The sequence below is a fragment of the Lissotriton vulgaris genome, chromosome 2_1 (assembly GCF_964263255.1).
Source record: "Lissotriton vulgaris chromosome 2_1, aLisVul1.2, whole genome shotgun sequence".
Lineage (NCBI taxonomy): Eukaryota > Metazoa > Chordata > Amphibia > Caudata > Salamandridae > Lissotriton > Lissotriton vulgaris.
This window is the reverse complement of record NC_141687.1, coordinates 1678730252-1678743069: the sequence shown is the minus strand read 5'-3', so window position 1 is coordinate 1678743069 and position 12818 is coordinate 1678730252. Positions and strand designations below refer to the sequence as shown.

At 41.8% G+C, this 12818-nt stretch overlaps 1 protein-coding gene across 3 annotated transcripts in view; it reads left to right on the top strand.

The window, feature by feature from the left end:
- The window catches only part of LOC147733078 (uromodulin-like), a 300392-nt gene that overhangs the window by 129706 nt on the left and 157868 nt on the right, over positions 1 to 12818 (top strand). For all 3 annotated transcript variants that reach the window (XM_086958921.1, XM_086958920.1, XM_086958919.1), the window contains exon 5: positions 8859 to 9019. In XM_086958921.1, coding sequence (XP_086815047.1) covers positions 8859 to 9019 — 161 coding nt within the window. The remainder of the gene's footprint in view (positions 1 to 8858; positions 9020 to 12818) is intronic.

Here is a 12818-nt window from a genome sequence, read left to right as displayed (position 1 = left end):
GTGGACGTTGCGTTGTCAGAGTCTTAGTTCATACAGCGGCTGCCAGGACAGAAAGGGCTCACACCAGAAACTGCTAGAATAAAGAGGCCCACGGAATTTCTAACAAAATGATTGCCGCAGAGGGGTGGGTGCTCTCAGTCTCAGCTGAGCAGCCTGTTGCAGAGTCACCAATGCCAGTCACAGTGCCCTGCCTCCCTGCCTTTACATAAATATCTCTACTCTGTCTCTCACGTACTCGCCGAGGCTTGCCTCTCCCACCTCTTGTGACTAGCAGACAAGAGGCCTCAGAGTCCCAAAAGACACACTCATCTCCGGTCCTTCCCTCCATGCCTTATGGATTGAAGGGAAAAAGGGACACAGCTCTGTAAACAAGATGGGGCACATGAGCGAAAAAGTGAGCCAAAAAGGTAGTTACCAAAAATAAATACTGCCACTTAAATACCACTGAATGCTGATCAAGCAATCCAGAGCAACATTAGGAGTAGAAATGGTTGCAAAAGCCATACAGAATAACTGGAAATGACAGCGCAGCGCCTTGCATGACTACGGTAAATGATCACAGGACTGGATCCCACGCTGGTGGCAGAGTGAATCTGTGGATGACATTGGCCGCCACTGCTGGGTGTTCCTCAGCAGAAACGAACACATACAGCCAGAATGATGCATCGTTGCCGCCCGCAGGAATCCACGAGGTGCACTGACCAACTGCCACTGTCTCTTTTCACAAACAGTAAGTGCCTGAGGAGTGACTTGTATCCTCTCGAAGGCTAGTTAAGCTGCTACAAGCCTAAATATAACTTCTCGTTGCTCACTGGTAATCCCAATTCTTTGATTCACTCATGTATTCACAAACATTTACCCACATCCATGCAGCCATCAATCGGGATTTACACAGATAGGAATTCTTCACTCGATTACACATGCACCTCTTTATGCGATCTGTGTATTCGGTTGCATTGCATGCACTATGGTTTCTGGTTGCGCGTCCAGATATTTCACACAACATAAGATATTTACTAAAAAGAATCTTTGCACATGAAACAATTAGACAACTCGTGCCTTTTCCAGTGCTTGATTCTGGGGTAAGAAGAGATTATGTGCATGAGGTGTAGTGTTCATTTCAATTCACCTGTTTACAATACTTTTACGTACTGTTTCTACAGTATGCAATTTTATTGTGTCCAACCAGGAAATGAATGAATATCATTTTGGATAGTTATATGTTTCCCTCGTCGTCATTGCTGGATTTTGCTTGCAAGAATGTGCCACTAATAGTCATTCAAATGTCACTCATATTTAGACTAAAATTATGATAATGTCACACATGGCAAATTGAAACCTTGGCAGCAATGGAGAAAGTGGCACTCATAGTCATTGAATGTCACTAATAATTACACCACAATTATGTAAATGTCACACATAGGCATTCTGAAACCTTGGTAGCTATGCTATTAATTTGAGGGCTCGCCTACCTTTGAATTATGTGAGGCAAGGACATTGATTGCCATTGCCAGTGCTTGATGACTACATTAATACTGTGTTGTAGTCTTTCCTCTATTTCAGGGGTCTCCAACCTTTTCTGTAGTGAGAGCTAATTCTGCTCGAGGAAAGTCCTGCTGAGCTACTAGCATATTTTATCACTGTCAAATGCTGATGATATGTATTAACATTACACTATGACCACCTTAAGCACAATTATCAGTAGTAACCACCAAAAAATTCCCAGAGAAGTTATCAGCAGAATGCTGGGAAAACGTTTATCAATATTAAATGCTCGTAAACAAGTAAAATTTAAATCATCACATGCAGTTTGCCACAAACGGTATTAGCACAGCAGTAAGTCTCCCCAACTCAGATTTAAAGTGGATAAACATGTTTCATGTGGCAGACCCATAGGTCAACGCTGCAGCTTCCATATGCTTCAACACCCTCCACATACTCAGCAAGACCTTCAAATGGACCTACCCCCCGAATCAAGGAAGACCGTCACCCATGCACTCATTACCAGCAGGCTGGACTAACGGAACACCCTCTATGCCTGAATCAACACATTTCTACTCCATAAACTTCAGACTGTCCAGAACGCTGCAGCCAGACTCATCCTCAGCATCCCATGACAATACCACATTACCCAGCATAAACAAGCACTCCACTTGCTCCCCGTCGAAAAAAGAGTGATCTTAAGTTGCTCACACACATATAAAGCCCTCCACAACACCAGACTCCAATACCTCAATCTCCTTCTACACCCCCAAAAGAAACCTCCACTCTGCTGAACAGGCCTTGGCCAAAATCCTCTGCATCTACAGAACCAGAGAGGAGGCACACCCTTCTCCTACATCATGGCCAAGACCTGGAATTAACTCCCCTTCATCATCAGATGAAGCCCCACACTGAAAGCATTCAGGAAGAGCCATAAGACCTGGCTTTTCAAATGACCAAAGCTACACAAATCCCCCCCGCCCACACACACACACTCCCCCAGAGCCTGAAGACCCTCACAGGTGAGTAGAACGCACTATACATCCCTGATTGATTGATTGATAGGCCACCACAGTGTGTGTTTGAGTGTTATCAACAGGCCCTGCCATTGGTTTGGCTGTCTGTAACACTTAATGGTAGTGAAATGAGCAGTGCTGCCTTCTTTAATATACACAGAATCTCTGAGATTATCTTGGTTTTGCTTCCCTTCTGAGAGCTACTAGGAGGTTGCTGGTGAGCTACCAGTAGCTCCCGAGCTACTGGTTGGAGACCCCTGCTCTATTTCCTGCACCACTTAGAAGTGCCTCCTCTGTATCAGATGGAAGCGGAAGTTGAGGTGCAGGCTCCAGGAAACCGTTGGAGCAGAGAAAATTCTTCGTGGAAAGTGTACAGATTCAGGGAGACCGTAGGCAAAGAAGATATATTTCCTCTATATTTTATCTCTGGGGAAGGGGGAAGAGGCAGCAAGTGCAATGGGTTTGATTTAACCTCTTTTCGCACTTTGGGGTCATTGGGAAACGTCCTTTGACAAGGGAAAGTGATTCCCCGCCCTCCGCGCGGCCAGTGCTTGTTATTTAATGGTGCCCATCCACTGCTTGCTCTTGGACAGAGGTGCTTTTAAACATTTTTACTTTTTTAAATTATTTTTAATATATTGTTATTTCCTCAGTCGAATTTCACGATCCATCGCACAAACATATTTTCACAGGGACAGGGATTGCATTTTCAAGGAAAGATTCATGCCCTTTGGATTTACTTGGTAAAATGTTTACGCATAACTGTTTTGCATTTTAATGCGCTGTCAGCCTATGGGTGAATCTGGTTTATGTTATCTGTGAGTAGAGCATAAAGCTGATGTATGTAAAGATTGAAAACAATAAGAGACCGTATTGAGCTGTGGGCCACTGGTGATAGGGATGTTTGTGACCTAGTTGTGCCCAGATGAACAAACAGGTGTTTGGTTGGAAAGGAAGAAGAGAACCTGTGAAGGACATTGACATTGTATCACATTTGAGACTCCAGGGTGCATATGAGGGTGGAATTGTCGGCTGTCAAAGACAGCTGAGAGGTCCAGCAATGTCTGTCAGGGGTGATCTTCATCTATGATCGAGAAAACATCACCTATGATGTGTAAAGTAGCAGTATTTATGCTGTAGCATTATCTAAAGGTAAACTGGTAGTTGTGCAGGAGATGGTTAGCATTGATGTTGTCTTGGAGATATAGTGTACCAACAAAGTAGACGAAGAGCAGGTATGTTGAAAAAAACTGTTAGGTTTTAAGAATATAGAGAGAGACCCATTAGGTTTCTAAGAAAGCCCTCACTCACCAACCTGGTTGGTGACATGCTTCATCATCGGGCCCCATCAGGAGTGGCCGAATGCCACCCTAGTGTGCTAAGATGCTAGTTTTATTGCGGAGCTGGTATTCGGTGATTGGTGAAAAGTGAATAGTGATCAAAAAATGTCTGGACTGTGTCAATTTTTTTAAAATTAGTTTTACCTATCAGACATGGATACAAATGTATAGTGTGGGATAAAGAACTACCTTTAAATGTTCAGTTTTATCCCTGAAAGTGTGGTCAACATGTTTCTGCCTATGTGTGATTGTTAATCAGGCTTTCATCAAGACCAGCTGATGGTTGACAGGGATTGTGCCACCCACTTATGTAGCCCAAGAAAGTTATAAGTGAAGGAAGTTTGGTAAGCCTGAACTCAGCGTCTAAAGACTCAGCCTTTAGCGAGTGTGCCCTTTTCATTCTGAGTTCATAAATGCCACTTCTAGAAAGTAGGTATTATTTTGCTCGGTCATCCCGTGTGCCTCTGCTGGAATGTTGATTGCCTGTCTGGTTTTCGGACTACAGATGGCTAGGGAGCAGGGTGGCTCCCGATAGTCCAGGTAGGTCAAGAAAGGGCTAAATAGACCTGGGTTATGACAAGGGAAGAGGGAGGAGATAGCCTTGCACCTCAAAGGGCCTGGTCTGCCTCTGACAAAGCAGTCTCCACCCCCTGCCAAGATTTCACACCAGATGAGTCCCAACTGGTTCTGGCCGGACACCGACACCCTCTGCCTGGCAGATCAAAGGATTTTTGTGTACAAATGCTGGGTCCCAGTCCCCTGAACTGTATCTGGATCAAAAAGACTACACAGAAGGAGAGCCGGAGAAACTGCTGAAAGGACCAACCGCTTTGCTGCATGCTTTGCTGGGCTGACCTGTAGTGGCTGCTTCTGTCTGGGACAGTGAAAGGCTTGGACTGGACTTTCTGCAACCGAATTGGTGAGACTCTCCAAGGGCTTGAGGTAGCTTGCCCCCTGTTCACGAAGTCTCAGGAACAGCATAAACTTCATGTTCTTCGACCCGCAGCACTGGGGACTGAGTGTTTTGTGCTGCCACCCGAAGAACGCCAACCAACGACTTCTACGATGACCCTGCTGAACCCTTGTCCTGAAGGCACCGCAAAGGGCATGCGAACCTGGTCTCACAGCCAACGCCTGCTTATGCCATCACTGAGCTGCTGCTGGCACCGCGACCTGTAGGCACGGCACTCTGCACTGCCTTGCTTCACGACGAAGCTTTGGCACCTCAGAGGGCACTGCCGCCACACCGCACCGCGACCCTGGTCTCACTGCTGATGTCATCACGAGCCGCTGCTCGCACTGTGACCTGTGGGCCCTCACTTTGCACCGCCTCGCTACACGACAACACCGTGGCCTTCCTGATGCTGCCACTTCCTGCCAAAATCAACGCCACTGCCTGCATAGTGGTTCTGTTACACCGTTCGTAAGTTACACGACGCACAGCCCTCATCCCACACCGCAGCCTTGGCCTACTGACACCGGCGCCATCGACTCCAGTTCATCAGCCGAGGACATTGATTTAGCAACGACAATGCCGCTGCTTGCACCGTGACCTGCTAGCACCGTGATGAGCACCACTTCTATCTCGCACCACAACCCTGGTCTCATCGACGACGCCGCCACTGAGCCGCTGCTCGCACACAGACCTGGGGGCACCGCACGCTGCACCACTGCGCTTCACACCGCAGCACCCGACGCCTGTTGCCGCCAGCGCTCCGGGTCCCATCAAAAATGAGCTCGACCTGAAACGCGAGTGACTTCAAGGGCCCCATCGCCCTGCATCAATGAAAGGTACTGTTTGCTGGTCTTTCCGACCCCTTAGTTGGCCTGCGACCCCACGGTCCGCCAGAACTGTTTTTGGAATTTTCACGACATCATGATATCCCCAGACAGAGCTATCGACATCAAGGAACTATTTTTAAAGCATATTTTGGTAAGTGACGATTTTGACGTATAGTATTGTGGATTTTTATTGTGTGTGGTCTTGTCTTAAGTATATACAAATTGGATAATTTTCCAAACTGGTGTGGTGTCCTTCTGTAGTGCGTCCACTGTTTTACTGTTGGTTATGTGCAAATGCTTTACACACTGCCTCTAAGATAAACCTGGCTGCTCTTGCCAAGCTACCAAGGGGTGAGCAGGGGTAATTTTAGAAGTGTAACTTCCTTATCCTGACTAGATTGATGGTTTCTGCCTCGCTTTGGCGCAAAGTCTAAGCAGGCTAGAAATCCCATTTATACCAGTTTGTAACAGGCGTATTAGAATCATTGACTCCCAAGATATGTAACACATAAAATTTTGTCCAAAAGCCAACATTAAAAGAAGCCTTGTGCAAGCAACCTAATGAATAAAATTGCTATAAATTAATCAGAATTAATGCGTCTAGTGTTCAATTAACATTCAATTTGAATTCAGCTAGTCTTACTTAATTCTTAACAGTCATTGCCATTTGTCTTCAGATATTGCTCACAAAGATACCGCTAATCTTCAATTAGTGGTCTCAATAAATGAGGCTAGACTTAATTTTACTATTGAAATAGCACAATAGTATTCAATAAACATTCACTTTAAATCCTGCTAGTCTTACTTGAGTTTTCACAATCATTGACGTTAGTATTCAGATATTGCTCTCAAAGAATACCACTAGTCTTCAAACAGTGGTCACAATCAATGAGACTAGCCCTAGCCTTCATTTTGCTCTTGAAATAGCACAAGGTCTGCAAATAAACCCTGACAGAATACTGCTAAGCTTCAAATAATATTATTCTAGAATATTACTAGTCTTCTTTTAGCAATCAACTGAAGTGTTCACCATGTATTTGATGGGTAGTTGAGTAGAACTAGTATTCCCTCATTTGCATATTACAGCCTGTAGGCATACTACTTAGTCTTTAAGCATACTAAATGAATACTACATTTTAATAGTAAATGAATACCACTGTAAACACTGAAATCACACTTCATGAAAAGCTTCCATTTTGGTGAGGGCCATACATGCACTGTAGCAAGTACTTATGTGGAGCCTTGGAGATAGCACCTGCTTCAAGTTCATGCGGTAGAAGAAATATGCTGGAAACGACGCAACCTATATACGGGATTTAGATGCGCCGGTGCTCGCATACTGCTAATTGCACCGGGCAGCATCATAGAGATCTGATGTCTAGAGAGTATACTTGGAGCTCTATGGAATACAATGAAAGGAACGTATATTATGCTAGAGCGCTATACCTGATGACGGACAAATAGAGAACTGGATATGTATAAAATTTACAAGGGAATACGAAGGACAGAACATATGAAATTGCTGGAGGGGTAACCTTGTTCCCACCAATTTATGGAACGGCAGGGAAAAATGAAATCCTAAGTAGCATAATAATTAAAGAATAATGAAGGGAATGTTACAATGCAGATTGCAACAAAAAACCCTGTAGTTGATATGAGTGAAAATCAAAAATATAATCTTTAAAAAGGCTTCAATCAGAAAACATGTCAAAACTCGAGGTGCAATGACTGATTCAACATAGTAAAGGATGCTGACAATTTAGATGGAGTCATATTTTATAGCATTTTTCCACGGAATATCATTGTTTAAACCCTTCTTGTTGGTCCAAATAAAGAAAATGCTATAGAAGCTCCCATGCTTATGCCTTTTATTTGTTTGAAAAGGCTGTTACCGAACTCAAAGGTGTTCTCAGTCAGATTCAATATCTAGCATGACTAAGATATTGTTAGCCTGGTTAAAAGGGAGATGTTCGACTTTTTTGATAATGGCAGTAGTGTCCATAACGTAAGAAGGTATTTTGGGTATGTATGGTCTTAAAATGTTGTCCGAATATTTAGAAAGAGGTTCTGAGATGGACCCTATGGTGGAAACAATGGGGCGATAGGGAGGATCTGAATGGTCCTGTGGATTTTTGAAATGGCGTAAATGCAAGGTATTTTTGGTTCCAATTGATTCAGGAAGTCACATTTTTCATTACAGATAAGTCCATTATCCAACGCATTTTGAGTCAACTGTTTCATTTTAGCTTTCACTTTGGGTGTGGAAAAGTTGGAGAGTCTTTTCTTATTTCTATATCCTACACACAGTGTATCTCTTTACAACACATTATCTTCCTTTCCTGTAACATAGTTGTTCTTTATAAATGTATGGAGTTTGCCTTTGTGTATGTTCCATGTATGCCCATATCTCCACACAAACTCAGTGTACAGTTGTCGTAAATATGTTATTTGTGGTCATTTGTTTTTTCTGTTTTTGTACAGACTTTTATGTGGCTCTTCCTGAAGAAGGCGTCTTGGACGCCAAAACGCACGTATAACAAATAAGAAACACCCATAGAGTTCAGCCACCTGTGGTTTACACCTCATGAATGTTGATTTTGTCTTGAATAATGTTCAGTCTATTGTTATATGGTTATATTTAAACTGAATATTTCAGTATATAAGTTATTGTAATGTTTGCAATGTTGTTTATGTTTGACCATGGTTGTCTATGCCAGAATTAAAAAAAGAAATTGTAATAATAAAATGAAATATTTTTAACTGATATTGTAGTACACTGAGCCTGTGTTGACTTTATCTGACCATGGATAGGACTTGATTTTCTTATAGTCCCCAGTTGCTTAGGATTGGTTTTTTATTCAGCATTTCGTCCATCATTTGATGCAGATTCACAATTTGTTTCAAACCTGGCAGAAGTTTCTCCTGCGGTTTTTCACAGTCCTAGTTGAAATGGAGCTCTTCATTGTTTCAATCCCTGCACCTTGCTACCTCTTAGTTAATATGCAAGAACACATCTGATGAAATTGTCCACTATACCGAGATGCTGTCTGTGTCCTAGTAGGGACCCCATCTTCTACCTGCATTCACTGGGCACCCTTCTGATCTCTATGTATCCCTCTACCAATTGTCTGCCTCATCTTCTTACGGCCCTTAGTGTGTGCCATACTGAACTGCTATTATGTCCTACTTTACCTAAGTGCATGATGTGATCTCTTAATGTCTCTTTTTTTACTTGCAGTTTAACAGCACCCATGTTTTTTACTCCAATAATCTCACTATCCCGGCAAAGGTGGCTCCATCAGGGCTCGTTGCGAGGAACAATGTTACTTATGCCTTTTCCTGCTCATATCCTCTCAACATACCCGTTTCCCTCGCAACTACACTAAGCCTATCAATAGGGTGAGTATGATAGTGACTGTATGAGTACCTAATAGTTGTGATGGGGTCAGCACGTAAAGAGTGTGATGGGCTAATCATACCATGAGTTTGATGAGCGAGCAGATAATGATTGGGATGGAGTGATCACACAGTGAGTGAGGTGGGGCGAGGCCGTAAAGAGTGGGGCCCATAACGACTGGCATGGGATGATCATACAATTTGTTTGATGGGGTGTGCCTGTAATGAATGGGATGGGCTGACCACTCAATGAGTATGATCGGGCAGGCATGTAATCCGTCTTGAACTGAAGATATAATGAATGTGACAAGATCAGCATATAATGAGTTGGATGGTCTGATTAAACCAAGAGTGTAACAGGGCAAGTATGTAATGTTTTGGACCTACTGACTGCAGCAGGAGGGATTAAACCCTTCATATTAATGTGGTCTTGGCCTGTTAACATGTGACCTAGACTTGCCCCACTGCATTACACTTTTGCACTGAAATTATCTCTGACCAGCCAGTACAAAAACAAAAGATACATCAGTGGACACTGGCTGTTAGGGGCACATTTCCCTCTGTTTGAACAGAGTATATCATACCTTCATTGGTGAGTTACTGCAAAAAATCTGCACTGATGATTTAGTGGAGTTGTCAGTGAAAGATTTATTTGTTATAAAGAGGTATAAGGTATTCTGGTTCAAGGTGAAGAATGCTATCTGAACTCCTGGGGTTCTGGATATATAAAATCCAATATTGTGTCTGGGTGGAAACTAGTTACAAAGTGTCCTACTGGGCATTTAAACAACAAGCACTTGCAATGCAATCGGTCTGTGTATTTAACTATGCAGCACATTAGCCTGGGTGCTGAAATATCTACTGTTCTTTAACATGGAGGGAAAGTATGCACCAAACTTTGTGACACACCAGGTATGGAAACACATAAAGAGAAATATTGCCTTTCAGCGGAAAATGGTATCGTCCGAATCTCTGTTTTTAATATAAAATCAGGGCCTTCGGTGGTCATATCACTGAAAATACAAGATTTGAAAGAAATATTATTGTCGATGGGTGCTCATGGAAGAAAATTTCTATGGACTGGAATCTAGTGAATGCTAAAGGGATTCTGGTATTTTACTGACCTCTGATGGTTGTTTTCTATCAAGACAGCTAAATAGAGACAGTTGTCAGAAAAATAAAGTCCCTCAGCAGAAAGCAATTCTTGCATTTTACTGACATCTACTGGTCGTTTTCTATCAAGGCAGTTAAATATAGGCAGTTGAAAAGAAAAAAGTCCCTAAGCAGAAGCAGACAAGTCCTAGGGCTGATCTCCAGAGCCCAAAAAGTACATACACATATAAGTATGTAATAAATATATGCTAAAGTGTATACAAGAGGTCCCTAATGCTGGACCTAAAAATTTGTTTTTAACTTTTTTTTATAAATGTTTACTTTTACTCCAATTTTCTATTGTGGTCCAATCTTAAAAAGTCGTACCCTGTTCTCTCCAAATTTATGCCCAGCTCTCCTCTATAGCAAAGCAACTGAAGAACGCATGCATTTGTTTGAAATACACAACAGCATAACATTTTAATTATTAATAATTTATAGGAAGGTAACTACACACTAGTTTCATGGTTATGCAGTTCAGTGGAAGTCGTGTGTTGTTCCTTGTCTGGTAAAAAGGGATCATTAATTCCAAATTTTGTCAGAAGCACAACTTTCCCCCTAAGAACTAGTAGACGTATGTCAGCAGTGTACAACCCTGGTCCATGCCAGACATTGTGAAAAGATACATTTACATTACTGGAGATCTAAAAGGGAATCATTTATACACTCAGTATTTGTCCAGGGAATGTGGCCTGGATGGGGTCCTCCTCCACCAGACCTGACTCTTGACATGTGAATGGCTACAACCCTAGCTTTATGTTTACAGCCCATGCCCCTTCTCCCCTAAGTGCTGTGGTGAAAGTACCAGTAGCAGCCAATAAACATAGATCTGACGCCTCTCCTAAGGAACTCTGGGTCCTATTTACGTGCTATGATTAAAATATCAGTTGATTTCACTGTAGCTGCCAGTCCATGTCTTTTGGTTTTAATTTGTGATTTATTTTAAACAATACTTAGGGTTTTCTCCAGTGGGACATTTAAAAGCCCAGTGTCCAAGCCCAGTGTATCTAGTGGAAACCATAGACAAATGTAATCCCCACCATGGCCAAAAAGACTGAGCTCTTTAGAACCCACCCTAAAGAAGAATATATGTAATCTGTCATGCTGTGTGTGGGTGAAGGGTGTGTGCATCATAGATCCAGGAGGGTCGGATCTGTGCCACATTTGTAGACCAAGCTCTTACATTGTCAATGATTTCCTTTTTTTTTTTAAATTTTTTATTGAAGTTGACAGGGTGACAAAAAAAAAATCAGCAAACATTCGTAAGACAATCATAAATTGTTTACAAAAAAAAAAAAAAAAAAGAAGCTAGAGAATAAACAGATTAGTTATGTTGAATGGTCATCTTAGTTAAAGTTGCATTTACATTTTTAATACATGAGAGTTTCACATTTCAACAGTATAAAGACAGATTCCTGATTTTAATCTATGAAGCTACCCCAGATTCTATCAAATTTTTTTAAAGATCGTGCTCCCCTGAGATTAGCTAGAGCCCGTTCCATAGCATGTACCTCGATTACCAATGTCCACCACTTCCAGACCGTCGGAGTATCTAAATCTATCCAAGCCCTAGCTAAAGTTAATTTAGCACATGAAAACAATATAGTCGTTAAAGGAGATAGTGGAGATGTAGATAAATTATAATCTATCAGAACCGAAGCGGCCGTGATTGTGGGCAGTGGGATATTTTTTATTCTTAAAACCCTCAGTATATCGTCCCAAAAGCTCTTAAGTTTGGGGCATGAGTACAAGATATGAACTAGGTTAGCTGCTACAGCCGAGCATTTGGGACATTTGGTACGGCTGCTAAAAGTAGGGTTCAAAGACCATCTGGCAATCCTTTCAGGTGTGTAATAGAGCATACAGGTCGTTCGATATTGTTGGAGCCTAAGACTAGATGAGCGTACCAGTTTATTAATGTTAGTAAGAGAATTCTCTATCTGCTTGGGCGTAACATTTAGATTTAATTGTGTGCTCCATTTCAATGCCAGTTTGTCATTGTCATTTGTTTGGAATGTGCTGAATATTCGATAAGCTTCACTGATAGTGGATTTGTTCCTATTTGAATAAAGACATGCCCATATATCGCATTCAGACAGATTTTGTATCTTTTTTTTATTAATCAAATAGTCATGGATTTGCATATATTTAAATCTTGAGGTTTCGGGTAAATCATATATTTGTTTAAGCATGTTAAAATCTAGAAGCCCTTGCCCACCGTATAAATCCATTAGAGTATTAATCCCTGAAGAAGCCCAGTTGTTGGTGGTAGAGTCTGTAAATATAACCGGGAGACCTGGATTGCCCCACAACGGTAATTTTGGGTGGAAGAAAGTTGTTTTACAAAATTTTAATATGTTTTCCCATATTTTAATGATATCTCTAGCAGTCTTAAATCTTACCCTTTTGTAGTAATTTGGGTCGTTGATTCTAAACAAAAAGGATAATGAGTCTTGTTTTAGCATAAAATAATGAAAAAAAAGTGTACTACCCCCATGCAATAAGGAGCGTATGCGTATGATAAATGAAGACCAAAAATATAGTTTGAAGTCTGGGGCATTCAACCCTCCCTTGTTTATATTATTTTTCAACATTTTTAGTGACCTCCTGACTTTTTTGTAGCCCCAAATAAAACTACTAAAAATCCCAT